Source organism: Salmo salar, chromosome 01 (assembly GCF_965601325.2).
Source record: "Salmo salar chromosome 01, fSalSal1, whole genome shotgun sequence".
Taxonomy (NCBI): domain Eukaryota; kingdom Metazoa; phylum Chordata; class Actinopteri; order Salmoniformes; family Salmonidae; genus Salmo; species Salmo salar.
In genome coordinates this window covers 158,839,414-158,854,217 of record NC_138291.1, presented here as the reverse complement: position 1 = coordinate 158,854,217, position 14,804 = coordinate 158,839,414, and the positions used below count along the sequence as shown (strand labels likewise).

Here is a 14,804-nt window from a genome sequence, read left to right as displayed (position 1 = left end):
AGAGCCCGAACCCGATCAAACATCTCTGGAGAGACTTGAAAATAGCTGTGCAGCAACACTCCCCATCCAACCTGACAGAGCTTGAGAGGATCAGCAGAGAAGAATGGGAGAAACTCCCCAAATACAGGTGTGCCAACTTGTAGCGTCATACCCATGAAGTCTCGAGGCTGTAATCGCTGCCAAAGCTGCTTCAACAAAGTACTGAGTAAAGGGTCTAAAAAATTATAAATTAGCAACATTTTCCAAAAACCTATTTTTGCTATGTCATTATGGGGTATTGTGGGTAGATTGCTGAGAAAAAAAAAGTATTTAATTAATTTTAGAATAATGCAGTAACGTAACAAAATGTGGAAAAAGTCAAGGGGTCTGAATACTTTCCAAATGCATTATATGAATATAAAAAATACATTCTTTACACAATCCTTTCAAATGTCAGTCATGAATGTTGTGGATTGTTATATATATTTTTTTACCCTTCATTAAGACAATGTAAATGATAAAACCGCAGACCAATGCCTTATGTATCTCTTAACTCTGCAAAAATTAGGTCCTTCAATCCAAAGCATAGATACTGTATACGTAAACACCATTTGGTGTGGAGAAAACCATGTTCACTCACTCCTGAATCAACTTGTACTACATACATACTCACTGCAACACATACATAGCTTTGATAAAAACCCTGGTTCAAAAGAAAATACTGCTGATAAATTGGAGCCAAATTGAACACTTTGTACTGCAGGGTTCCCCATGGCCACTGGGTTCATAGAAAACACTGGAATCCATCACCACCAAACGAACGCAAAACTACAAATATAATTTAGGATTGGTAAAACTGAGATTTTATGAATATTACGCTTGCTGTTTGTATCCAAGACAACACCACTCATATCCAACAACCTTTCCCGCTTGCTTAAGCAGAATACCAACACGTCTTCATCTTGCATCTCAATAACTTCATAAAGTTTATTAGTGTATTTTTGTACAATTTCAGTCTAGGCACTTTGACTTGTCTGCCAGGAAATTGTTAAGTCATTCCTGTGTGTCAAGCAAGTTGAACCTCTGTATAATGTAGGGTTGGCATGCTGAACCATGAAGCTGGTTGAAGCCTTGAGAAAGGCCTTTCTAACAGCAACAGACACTAGACATCTTGCATTATAAGATCTTCCACATAATATTACTTTATAGAAATATTGATTTTCTAATAATTTGTAAATAACAGCATTTCTTACATTGGGTGCAACTAAGATAGTGCGCAAACAGAGACCTTGCATCTAGTATTAACCAAAATAGATTAAGTGTTGCACGATAGCACAAACACCAACATAACCAAGAAACAGGAAATCAACCACAAGCATGTTATGTTCAACACAGTTCTTACTGTAGGAAAAGCACACATTCTCCACATCTATAAAAACAAGCTGTGCACGTTAAGGTCTATTTTCAATATGAATATCATGTGACAACAGATTCACAGCAATGGGCATAGGGGGTCAGCATTCTCTTACATAGTCTTACACTAAATACACACACCAAGAAACTGGAACTAGGAAAATAATCAGATAACATCTGTTGGTTTTTGGCACACTTGTGCCAACCTGGGGAACAGGAAGGGGTGTGTGTGTGTGTGTATGTGTGTATGTTATACCAAGGTAAAGATCACAGGAGCTGGATACATAGTGGACTGTCTCGTTCCCATGGTTCTGCATGGTTTCACACCCATCACTCAGTGCTGTCGGCGAGCGAAGCCGCATCATCCTCTGTGTTTGTGTTGTAGCTGCCGTTGTGCTGGACGCAGGGTGATGTCAAACCCTCGCTTGGTGTGGCCGACCCCTCCCTGTCACTCTGGTAGTCCTTCTCCTCCCTGTCGTAGTCCCTTTCCACCTGATCAAAGGATCACATTCAAAATTACATTTGAATTTCAAATAGAGCAGGCCTTACTATACTAGGTGGATCAACAGAAAACACTAGGGCCACAGTGAAAACATTTGAGAGCTAAGGTTACTGACTACAGGACCTCATGTCACTGTACTTTAGTTTTATTTATTCTTTGTTTAACCAGGGATGTCACATTATTGTTTGTTTAACCAGGAAAGCCACATTATGCTTAATTTAACCAGGGAAGTCACATGGAGATTGATATCTATATTTCAAGTACGCCCTGGCCAAGAAAACAGTACATTTAGTCACACACACACACACACACACACACACAAAAACAGTGCTTTCGGAAAGTATTCAGACCACTTGACTTTTTCCATATTGTTACGTTACAGCCTTATTCTAAAATGTATTAAATTGTTATTTTCCCTCAATACACACACACACACACAACCCCATAATGACAAAGCAAAAACTTTTTGTTTTACTTTAGCAAAGATATTACAAACAGAACATTTAAATATCACATTTACATAAGTATTCAGACCCTTTACTATCATCAAGAGCTCTGATGAAACTGGCTCTCATGAGGACCACCACAGGAAAGGAAGACCCAGAGTTACCTCTGCTGCAGATGATAAGTTCATTAGAATTACGAGCCTCAGAAATTGCAGCCCAAATAAATGCTTCACAGAGTTCAAGTAACAGACACATCAACTGTTCAGAAGAGACTGCATGAAATCAGGCTGCAAAGAAACCACTACTAAAGGACAGCAATAAGAAGAGATTTTCTTGGGCCAAGAAACACGAGCAATGGACATTAGGTGGAAATCGGTCCTTTGGTCTGACGAGTCCAAATTTGAAAATGTTGGTTCCAACCGCTGTGTCTTTATGAGACGCAGAGCAGGTGAACGGAAGCACAGAGGTGGTGGTGTGATGGTGCTTTGCTAGTGACACGGTCTGTGCTTTTTTCAACAGGTCAATAACCCAACACACCTCCAGGCTGTGTAAGGGCTATTTTACCAAGGAGGAGAGTGATGGAGTGCTGCATCAGATGACCTGGCTTCCACAATCACCCAACCTCAACCCAATTGAGATGGTTTGGGATGAGTTGGGCCACAGAGTGAAAGAAAAGCAGCCAACAAGCGCTCAGCATATGTGGGAACTCCTTCAAGACTGTTGAAAAGCATTCCAGGTGAAGCTAGTTGAGAGAATGCCAAGAGTGTGCAAAGCTGTCGTCAAGGCAAATGATGGCTACTTTGAAGAAACTCAAATATAAAATATAATTTTGATTTGTTTAACACTATTTTGAAAAACCCTTGAATGAGTAGGTGCGTCTAAACTTATGAATGGTACTGTATGTAAAAACAAATGTAGGTTATTATTTTTAATAAATTTGCTAACAAAAAAAATAATACTGTTTTCGTTTTTGTCATTATGGGGTAATGTGTGTAGATTGATGAGGGAAAAAAATTATTTTATCCATTTTACAGTAAGGCTGTAATGTAACAAAATGTGGAAAAAGTGAAGGGGTCTGAATACTTTCCGAATGAACTGTACAACGCAAATTGTCATGTAAAAACAGTGCAATCATTTGTCATAAAGAGTATAGAAAGAGCAGGAGTCATGGTAAAAACAACATTCTAGTGTGATTAAATCCTCAATTGTAATACAATTTTTGCAGAGTTACAGGATGATGGTGCAGCATGTCTAAAAGCTCTCTTGCCAAACTCAGTCCTTACCTTTCAGTTTGCCTCACCTCAGACTATTGATCTAAACTACTCTATTGTACACCACATACTTTTTCTTGGTATTTCATACCTAAATTTAACACTAAAAACTACAAAGGGATATTGCAGGAAAGAATGGGCAAGGCCCAAAATCTCAAAACTAGAATACAGCTATGCGCAACATTGTTCATACTACACACACACACTGTACAAAACACTTGCAGTGGCAAGTTCCCCATGGTTGAAAGTCACCAAAGTTTACTGTGAGGAACCCCTAGTAAGCTGTCTGCAGATTGTTATCAATTCTGAAGAGTGGAGTTTCAGAGATTTGATCTTTAGTGCAGTCAGTGAGAAGTAGGCCAGTGTTTTCCGAGACAGGCTTGGCGACGTGCAGATATTACGATAATTATAGTGATAAGAACATTACCCCAAAGGACAACGATTATAGACACAAATACAGTCAACTTCTGACAAGTGCACTTACGGTCAGGAATGGATTCAGAAGTCACCAACTATAGCATTAGTCTTCTCACCTTCATAGGTTTGGCCTTGAGCTCCATCTTCTCTTTATCTCTGCTGCTCTTCTTCCTGGAGTTGGAACTCTCCCTCTTTTCCCTGCTGCCATCCCTTGCTTTCTCCCTCTTCTTGTCTTTCCTCCCTCTGCAAATGTAAAAGTCAACACAACCCTTAATGATCGACAGAGTAATGTCGTCCAAAGTCTTGTTTGAGCAAATCTTCCAGAGACCACCATAATGCAAGATTTAAGTTACACATGTGTATCTCAAGTTAGGATTCCCACCCTATGGGCTTGGTTGTGGTGGTGCTGATTGTTGTGTTGAATAGTCCCGTTGTACTAGATTGTTTTAATGTACCTCTTTGGTGAGGGAGACCTGGCTTTCCTTCTGGGACTCCTAGAACGATCCCTGCTCTTCCTTCTGTGGCCCCTGAAAATTATTTACACCAACATTTCTTAATATTAACTGGGAGTTTTAGTCAATATCGAGAGCTCTCAGACAGGCCTATGGATTTTATTATTGTGTGTACATCAGTTCAGTCCTCAATTTATATAGTGTGTTAGCTGAACAAATAGGTCTATTTCATCAACACGCCCAACCCTAATTTAAGATGTGTGCTTAACTATAAATCAATTAGAAAGGACTCAGCTTGATATACTATATACACTCAGTGGCCAGCTTATTATGTACACCTCCATAACAGCCTGAATTCTTCAGTGCATGGATTCCACAAGGTGTGGCGTTCAAACGTTGCTCTATTGGTATCAAGGGACCTAACATGTGCCAGGAAAACATTCCCCACACCATTACACCACCTCCACCAGCCTGTACAGTAGACACCAGGCAGGATGGGGCCATGGACTCATGCTGCTTACGCCAAATCCTGACTCTGTCATCAGCATGACGCTACAGGAACCTGGATTCGTCAGTCCAGGCAAAGTTTTTCCACTCCTCAATTGTCCAGTGTTGGTGATCGTGTGCCCATAGCTGATAGGAGTGGAACCATGTGTGGTCTGCTGCAATAGCCCATCAGTGACAAGGACTGATGAGTTCTGCAATCCGAGATGCTGTTCTGCACACCACTGTTGTACTGCACCATTATTTGACTATTTGTGGCCCGTTTGTTAGCTTGCACAATTCTTGCCATTCTCCTTCGACCTCTCATCAACGAGCTGGACTGGCGCTTACTGGATGTTTTCTGTTTGTTGCATCATGTACAGTAAACACTTGACACTGAGTGCAGTTACATGCACACAATAGCCAGATGAATATAATAATTAGATTCAAACGTTTACATGCTTTGAAAGAATAACAATTTCCTAATAATTCTGTTTACATGGACATCTGAGGAAGGCAGTGATGCCAAAACGTTGGTAGATACCCATTAAATTGCTGGGAGATTATACATGGAGTGTGCGACTTTTTTTATTTTGATAGTTTTAGTTAATTCACCGTTAGTCAGCAACTCCACACAAACTATTATTCCCAGCTCATGTTTTTTTAATCTACCGTAATTTCCGGACTATAAGCCGCAACTTTTTTCCCACGCTTTGAACCTCGCGGCTTAAACAACGACGCAGCTAATATATGGATTTTTCCCACTTTCAAATTTTTTGCTCCAAAAAAACACATTCTGTGACGTGCTCAGTTTTTTGGCGGCATGAAGCTTTCATTAGACCAATGAAATTGCCGAACGGGTTAAGGTCAAATAACTTTTTTGTTTACCGTTTAGATGAAATCGAGCGCTCTCAAACTTCCCATCATTCTGATTACAGTAGTCATTTTGTCACCCTCATCATGGCAAAGACACAGAGCAATGCATATGATGCAGCTTTCAAGTTGAAGGCGATTGATCTGGCTGTTGGAAAAGGAAATAGAGCTGCTGCACGGGAGCTTGGTCTTAATGAGTCGATGATAAGACGTTGGAAACAGCAGCGCGAGGAATTGACTCAGTGCAAAAAGACAACTAAAGCTTACTGCTAATTTTTTATTTTTTGTTACAAGCCGTGTTTCGTTAAAGCCTATTTATTTTTGTTACAAGCCGTGTTTCGTTAAAGCCTATTTATTTTTGTTACAAGCCGTGTTTCGTTAAAGCCTGTGTAAAGTTCATTTGTTTCAATGTACCGGTAGGCACCTGCGGCTTATAAATTCAGTGGGTGCGGCTTATATTCAGGTGCGCTCAATAGTCTGGAAATTACGGTACATGGACACATCTGAAATCAGGCTACCTGATGGCACTCTGAAAATGCAGAAAAATCACCAACCAAAACAAACGTTCTACCACAGTGAGCATTTTATTTTTGGGAAGGATATTTGATTCTTAATTCGAACATATAAAGTTTGCATGTGAAAACAACTTCTACATTCAGTTGTTCTGAACACACTTTACTCGTGCTAAAGAGGGAGGCTCGTTCGGCTGCTGCTAGCACATGCACAGAACAAATACACAGCTGGAATGCCGATTAACGTGTTTACATGTTCTTTTCATGCACTGGGGTGAAAAGCTCAGGAGGCTGGTCGTCTGAGATACTGGAACCAGCGCGCCAGGCACCGATGATCATACCACGCTCAGAGTCGCTTAGGTCACTTGTTTTGTCCATTCTAACGTTCAATCCAACAGTTACAATGCCCGTCTGCCTGCTTTATATAACAAGCCAGGGCCGCATGACTCACTGTCTGTAGAAGTGAACCATTTTTTGTGAAAGGGGTGGTGTACCTAATAAACTGACAACTGAGTACATTCAGGAAGCATGTATAGTATGGTGTTCTGCTTACCTGCTCGTGCTCCTGGACCTTCGGGATGCACTGTAGCTTTTTGGAGGTGTTTTGGCCTTTTTCTCCCTCTGCCTCCTATCCTCTATAACCCGAGATATATCCTCCTTTCCTCTCGTTCTCTGCTCCCTCTCTTTCCGCCTGTCCCTGCAGTACACCAGAAAGTGTGTCACTCCCTCCTTTCCTAGATGCCTTTGATCTGCAAGCTGGTACAATCCATGACAGAGAGACTGGAGCCTAGTGATTCAATGAGTAAACTCAACATCATACTGGCACTGCTGCTAAAACACAGTCCTCTAAGTATTTACCAAATGTTGGGTTCTGGCTTAAAGCTAAAGAAACAAAGAATGCACGCCATTTAAGGTGATGTGCAGACTAACAACATAATATAAACTATACACATTTTGGCTTGAATGAATGCCATCCTCATGACTAAAGATTTCCTTAACAGCTTTATTTTATTTACAAAAGCCTTCAGGCTTATCTGTAGTTCTACCGTGATCTGGAACGCGAAAGTCTCTTGTGGATGCCCCGAGAGACGTGGGACTCGCTGACCTTGGGCCGCGACCTCTGAGAGAGCCTGCTTCTGGAGACGAGAAAGCAAAAAAGGGGAGAATTTACATTATTAGACCAAATCAAGTTCACTTTATTTGCATGTGAGAGGAATTCTCAATCCCGGACCGTACCTGTGCCTAGAACGGGACCGCTTCCTCCTCGTTCTCGAGCGGGAATGCGATCGTGACCGTGTTCTGGATCTCCTGGAACGTCGGGAGTGACTGGATGAGCGTTTCTTCACCTCCTCTGTAACAGGAAGTGATTGGTCAGACTAATCATACCATCAGACCAATCTATGTCTGTGAAAGACATCATGTGATGTTGAAACGTCACTCCTGTATCTATTCCTATACCTGTATTTCCATCTGCAGTAAAGCCTGAGCATTTTTATTGATGACTAAATCTGTGCCTACCTTTGAGCTGTGCTTTTAAATAAATCCAATTTAGGATGCATTTGGCTTGGGCATAATCCTTTTCATACCATCCAACCATTTTCACATGAAAAAAGCTACAAAGGTACCCGTGAGGATGACAGTGGTTGACCTCTGACCTGGCTCTACTATGATGGCGGCGATGGTGGACTGGGCCTCTCTGACCCTCTTCATTACATCCTCCAGCTCCTTGGCTGCAGCCTGAGGAGTCAGCTCTGGGGGCTTCACAATGGCGTTGTTGGAATGATTAATCCTGACCAAAACACAACGTTATATCACATTAACGCAACTTAGTGAACATCAAGTCACAACACAGAAAGGAAAATCATCACAGACATGGAAAACTATTCACTTAAGAGGCATAAGACTTTCAATCGCTACGTTTGTCGATTCCAAAGACAGCACAGTATTGAGTAATGTGCAGTTGTACTACCACAAAAAATGTCAACAGGTAATTTAATTTGAATTTGGAGAGAAGCACAAGCATCACAAACAATATTCCACAATAACAGTGACCAGGGTAACACATAGGTGTATCCCCAGTAATACTATTTTGAGACGAGATACACAACATACAACGTTTTCTATAGAAGAAAAACGTTATGAGACTTACTTCAAGGGTCTGTCTCCGAACATGACTCCGTTAAAGGTCAGTGCTCTGGACACTGAATCCTGGTCGGCAAACTCCACGAAGGCGAAGCGTGTGGGCTGCGTCTCGTCCCCCGCCATGCGCACAAACTTTACGTCGCCCACCTGCTTAAAGAATTCCAGCAGCTGCTCTGCAGTAGTGGTCTATGCAGGGAGAAGAGAGCACATTTTAACATTAATGCAATAAGATACAGAATCTTAATGTGATTCTGTATTTTATTGATGTGAATTTGTAACGTATTCAACGTTAAAAAATGCTTCTAAAGCCTTAAAAATGTCAGACTTGGTTTGCCCCATTGTAAAATTGATCAACCCCTACAAAAAATATCCATTAATTATAATCCATTTAATAATTCAAATTTCCTGTTGCAGCAGAATAATTTTCCTACTGTAGCAAACTGGCTCAAATTAAGATCTTACATCTGTAACTGTCATAAGATTATGGTATCATCCTATGACAGATGATAACCCTTCAACTATAAAAAAAATTATAAAAAAAACACAGAAAGAGCTTCATCCAAGTGCAAAACCCTAACTTGACTTTTGCGCTTAAATCATGCATTCATGTCAATGGGAAATATATATGAAAATGTGAATAGCAGTCACAGAACTTCAGTTAGTCTTAGGGTCCCTGTTACCTGCGAGTTGAGGTTGCCAACGTAGACAGTCCTTCTGATCTCGTTCACCTTGGAGGGATCCACGTTCCCCATGAGGGGGGGCTGGGCGGAGGACGACACCCCACCTCCTCCAGTCACAGCCAGGGCCGACACTGCAGGGTCCAGGGCAGCCGGCAATGCCGCCAGGCTCACTATAGGGACACTCAGCTGCTGCAGTAACACAAACAGAGAAAGGTTTACTAGGCAGATGGAGAGGTGGAATAAAAGATTGAGAGATTTTCAGGTAAGATGTATCGCACATAGAAACAGTTTGAAGATATCTTTAGGTTTGATTGCCATTTGTTCCCTTCTGAAAATAAAAGGCCCAAATGTTAATAAATATGTCTGTGGTAAAGCAATACACCTCCTACTGATAGAAAATTGTACAGCACAGTGTTTCTCAATCTTTTAATGTACCAGAGGCTTGGCTAGCTATGGCACTTCTTGGAAGACTACTTATATTAAAACTAACACTTGAGAACTGACTAAATATTTGTCACAACTATTCTGTGGGACCGGTCAGCAACATCCCAGAGACCAAAGTCAGTCCGTGGACTGGAAATTGAGCACTCTGGTATGGTCTATTAACCTCTTGGGGCTAGGTGGGACGCTAGCGTGCCACCCGTGGTGCACTCCATCAACAGCAGGTGCATTTCAAGAGCGGCAAATTTGAATCCAAATAAATGTCAAAATTCAAATTTTTCAAAAATACAACTATGTTACACCATTTGAAAGATAAACATCTCCTTAATCTAACCACGTTTTACGATTTCAAAAAGGTTTTACGGCGAAAGCATAAATTTAGAGTATGTTAGGACAGTACATTTACAAGAGTTGTGTGTAATGTTTTGTCAAGTCAAAGACAGGGTCACCAAAACCATAAAACCAGCTAAAATGATACACTAACCTTTTACAATCTCCATCAGATGACACTCCTAGGACATTATGTTAGACAATGCATGCATTTTTAGTTCTATCAAGTTCATATTTATATACAAAAACAGCGTTTTACTATGGCATTGATGTTGAGGAAATCGTTTTCCCAAACTCACAGTCTGTATGGGGGCCGAGGTGGGAAGGGGCAGCAGGCCGGCACCTGGCATCAGGCTGGGTACAGCAGGAACAGCAGGGGGGGCAGCAGGTGCCAAAAGAGACAAGGCCTTGGCTTCTTCTGGGATCTTCCCTGTGGGACAAGGGGAGGAGTTAGAGCAGGTCATGGCAGGAAACAACCCTTCTGCGTCCTCTATGACTGCAGTATTATAGCCCCAGTATTCTAGAGAGAGAGAGAACATTCCTTCTTCATACAAAGACCTAGCTCTATTGGCTAGTTACTGAGGAGTCTAACAGAGCCGATGCTAAAAAAAGGTTGAGCATCCTCAGTGCGGTTTCCCTCTACTTCTCAAATTTACTGTAATAAGTCAGTCATTTAGCATTCAGGCTATGAACAGACAAAAATGTTAACATGACTTCTTCCTCACAAACGAAAGGAAAATCCTGATTTTTGTCCTCTTTTTTTCATAGATTCAAAAAATAATGCAGAGAACACTTTGAGGTATGGGTCACCTGTACTGGAAACATATTGGTCATGAACCATACGATAGCAAGCATGGGCGCTTTTCCCGTAGGGCGATCGTTTCGCAGTGTTGGAAAGGAGTGCAACACAAGACAACCGTTCATGATGGCTGCATCACTAATAGCACACAGAACATCAGATACAGAAAAGAAGAACATTTTTTAAGAATCTTGAGAAATTCCCAAACGTTAACCAAACTTAAAACCTAAAAACAACGGATTTGAAATCTTTCACTTTCTTTTTACTGGTTCAATCTGCCGTTCCTGAATGGAAAAGGGGAAGGGCGCAGTGGGTCTTTCAATTAATCTAGTGGCTTTGTTTTAGAGAAGAAAAAAAACTATTACAATAATTTAAGGCTTAAGGGCAAAAACAACAAAAAGTCCATGTAATCAAATTCTTATACTATCAGTATAAGCATCATGTTACCAATGTAAAATAAAAAGGTTATATTCTACTACTTATTATAAGTCAATGATATTTTCTCCTAGTGAGTTTAAGGTTTAGATGAGCCCTATATTTGAAATCCTAACCATAGACCAAGAGCAGGAGACAAAGAAAGTAAAATGTGTTAGTCATCTTCATGGCAGCCCATGTGTGATACACATTCCACCTGGGTGCCATGGCAACCTGGACAGAACTCAATCACAGACTGTGGAAGGAGAGAGAGAGAATGAGCGAAAGAAAGAGAAGAGGAGGTGAGAGAAAGAGAGGAAAAAAGAAAAACCAAAAATAATAAACGGAAAAACAATATGCTACGAATAATGCAATAGTGTAGCTAGAGTCTAGAGGGAGCAGACAAGGCAAGGGACAACATGTGAAAGTAAAAACTAAAAGAAACCAACCAAAAAAAAGAAAGAAAAGAAAGATAAATAAAAAGAGACAAGGTGTCCATCTTGGAAGGTTCAGCGGGCTTATTCTCCTTGGTCACATTCCCCCCTTGAAGGCAGCGGTGGCCCCAGCGGGGATAGTGGCTTGGAAAACAATGCCTGACTCAGGCTAGTGTAGTGTAACAGCTGGGCCAGTCTAGTCATCTGATATGCACACATAATCACACAGAAAAAACATACAAAACCAAATTAATAAACTCAGTAGCCATCCAGCACTAAGTTAACGTGGACAAAAAAGCATTTCAAGTGAGAGAATCGGTTAGATAAGGTGAGACCACTTTTATTTATTTTTTTGAGAAGCTATACGCTAAATAACGGAACAAGAGAAGGTTCTAGAAGACAGGGAGATTAAGCAAAAAAATAAAAAATAATATGAAACAAAATAAAAAGAGAGAAAAGAAGTAGTTAATTATTTAGTATGTTATTCTACCATATCCGTGAAATCACCTCCATATAACTATGCATTTTACCCATAACAATCACGTCAACCTTTGTCATGAACATCAGAATCCGAGTCAAGTGTTATTTCGCAAGAATATGGATGATGTATTGCCAGACCAGCATAAACTGTCATTGAATACAGTGAGGTGGTACTAGTCTATGATGTTACTCTAAGTGTCTGTTCCTGCTACTACAATGGGCCTTCCATGGTCCGTGCGAATGATCATGTTATTTTCATATTGTGTAAAGCCCCATGACAAAACACACTGCTTATATCTAGCTAGTTGTGACAGGTGCTTAGGATAAGTTGAGTGCTCAATGTGGATTAGGCCATCTTGGATCTGGGATACAGTGCAAGTGTGAAAGCGCATTTGTGTTCATGTGTATTCCTAATGGAATCCAACACAGCAAAACACTGGAAAGAAACACTTGCATGTACCTGCTATTTGAATGTAGGATACTAACGTTAGAATTGCAGCGGTTTCACCAACCACTAGACAACACAATTTCACAGGAAGTGTGTTGACTACACAAAACACTCATTATGTCAACATCATCACTTGAATGAACTTGGGCATACTCACCTTCTGCACATGGGACTACGATCAAAGCTCTGTCAATAAATACAGTGTTGGTTAAATGTTGCGCCACGCCAACACTGGAAGGCTCTCGATACTTTATGTAACATACTTTGGACGAGAAGGGGAGTGGTGCATTGCTGTAAGAGAACACAGACATGTATTAGGAATTACATGAATGTTGAATGAACACAGTTTACAAGTCAACGTTAGTTATACATGCCTATCTATCTACATTAAGTAAACTCCAGTAGCTAGCTGCACCAATTGTAAACGTGCGGAGTAGGCCCTTGATCCCGGGTGTTTCTTTATTAGGCATGCCGAATTGATAGCGCTTACTCCGGGGGGTAAAGACGTAACTCCTCGACGTCCCCAAGAAAGCCGAAAAGAGTGCGCATCTGCTCACTACTCACGGCAGACGACAGATTGGTGATTTGAATGACAGCGGTCCCTGGAATTCCACTCATATTTCACAATGCTTCCTCTTGAAAATGTACAGAAAATCGTATTTTACGACTATCTGAACGTTAATTCTAGAAAATGGTTACAGGGGCAGCAAAGACAGTACCACAGATAGAACAGGGAACCAGACGTTTCACCGGATGTATAAATCTGAAGCATCCGGTTGGCGTGTCCCACTCGCAACCAAATAGGCTGGTGAGGGGAAGCGGCTGTGGGGGAAAATGGAGCGAGAAGGATTTTGGACGATAGTCTGCTAATATTCTCATCAATGAAACATTTCAGTTCAATACTGTTAAGAAAACTATAATATGTTACGAAGTGGATTACGTTTTGTAGACTTTACCCTTTGCCAAAGTTTCCCAAAAAATGGCGTTGTTTAAAAGGAGTGCAAGGGCGAAATGAGCAATTGCACACACGCACTTCACAGAGTAGGCGTTCCCTAACGGAAATATGCAAATACATGCTAGAACGAGCCAATATAATCTCGCTAGCTCGTGCTTGGCTCTGGCCACCTCCTTGTTTGTTCTGCCCACTATGATTAATTTGCTCCCATTGGAAACGACAGGCTATGGTCAATCTTGGGTTAGTTTAGCAAATCTTTGCCAGTAATGCTGAAAGATCTTGATGTCTCCACCGATTGCTGTGCGAACAGCGCCTTCATGTGTCAAGGATGTCTCACATCAAGGGTCTTTTTTCAATTAGATTTCATCACCAGACTGCGTCCTCTCTCCTCTTGAAAAAAGTCACAGTTAATCGATGAGAATGAACGTGGATGGAAATGCTTTTGCTTGAAATGAGCCGGCCCTTCTCTGCTCGGGGCATCATTAGGCAAATTAAGTTTACAGGGATGCATCCCAAAATAAATGTGTAAAGTGCAAAAAAATTGTTGTGCAAGACATTTTATAGATAAAACAATAAGTAGAATATTGTTTTTAAAAGTGTATCTGTTTTTCTCTGACGAAACAAAAGCTGATTCAAAGGGGGTGTGGCAAATGTAAAAATTATTCTGCAGTAGAATACACATGAGTATCCTCGATGAAAGGTGGCTATCGAGGAGGGGAGAACACTTCCGTTTGCCTACTAACAAACTGACACACTCCTCGACCACTTATTGGTTTCGGGTCATGGAGAAGAGAGGACGGAGGAGAGATGATAGACTTTTGCCCAATGAGAAAACCCCGAGGGGAAACTTTATAATTACTAAATAAAATCTACATTGGAGACGTTTCCATGGCAAAACAAAAAAATAGGTCGCCAAGGTGGAACCAAAATATACATTTGGAAGAAGCAGGAGCTGTGCACCCTTTCTTATTTAATGGCACAGTGCACTTGCTGAAACTAGGGGGTTTTCTTGTTTGGGCAAAATACCATCCTCCGTCCTATATCCTCCATGACCCGTCCTATATCCTCCATGACCCGGAAATCAATAAGTGGTCCAGCAGTGTGTCATTTCGTTAGTAAGCAAACAGGAAGGGGGCTGGAAGGGGATAGCTTCATGTCAATATAGAAAATGGAGTATGAGTGTGTGTATCAAAAGGAAAGTATTGGGCGTGTGGAAAGGAAAGTATTGGGCGTATGGAAAGGAATGGATTTGTCAAATGCTCTGCTATAGGTTAGACCAGGGCTCTCCAACCCTGTTTCTGGAGAGCTACCCCCCTGTAGGTTTTCACTCTAA

General features: G+C 41.1%; 1 protein-coding gene across 5 annotated transcripts; it reads right to left on the bottom strand.

Moving 5' to 3' along the window:
- Positions 1–941: 941 nt before the first annotated feature.
- Positions 942–13,285, bottom strand: srek1 (splicing regulatory glutamine/lysine-rich protein 1). Of its 5 annotated transcripts, XM_045691903.2 has the most exons (13): positions 13,007–13,265; positions 12,674–12,807; positions 10,752–11,792; positions 10,241–10,371; positions 9,171–9,359; positions 8,498–8,676; positions 8,004–8,137; positions 7,585–7,699; positions 7,395–7,484; positions 6,902–7,045; positions 4,484–4,555; positions 4,145–4,271; positions 942–1,884 (listed from the first exon to the last, which is right to left on the bottom strand). In XM_045691903.2, exons 3-13 carry the CDS (start codon positions 10,780–10,782, stop codon positions 1,723–1,725), a joined length of 1,374 nt encoding a protein of 457 aa, XP_045547859.1. In that variant the 5' UTR covers positions 10,783–11,792; positions 12,674–12,807; positions 13,007–13,265; the 3' UTR covers positions 942–1,722. The 5 variants fall into 5 exon arrangements, with proteins under 5 accessions (XP_045547859.1, XP_013992638.1, XP_045547854.1 ...); XM_014137163.3 differs by lacking the exon at positions 10,752–11,792 and having other exon boundaries at positions 13,007–13,285; XM_045691898.2 differs by having other exon boundaries at positions 10,241–11,792; positions 13,081–13,272.
- Positions 13,286–14,804: the final 1,519 nt, after the last annotated feature.

Bases quoted from the DNA above. Each gene is read 5' to 3' on its own strand.
- srek1 (XM_014137163.3), bottom strand. From the start codon at position 13,134: ATGAGTGGAATTCCAGGGACCGCTGTCATTCAAATCACCAATCTGTCG. The intron at 7,485-7,584 runs GTACGGTCCGGG...TCTCGTCTCCAG, and splicing joins CGGTCCCGTTCTAGGCACAG to AAGCAGGCTCTCTCAGAGGT. The intron at 4,272-4,483 runs GTACATTAAAAC...TTACATTTGCAG, and splicing joins AGGTCTCCCTCACCAAAGAG to AGGGAGGAAAGACAAGAAGA.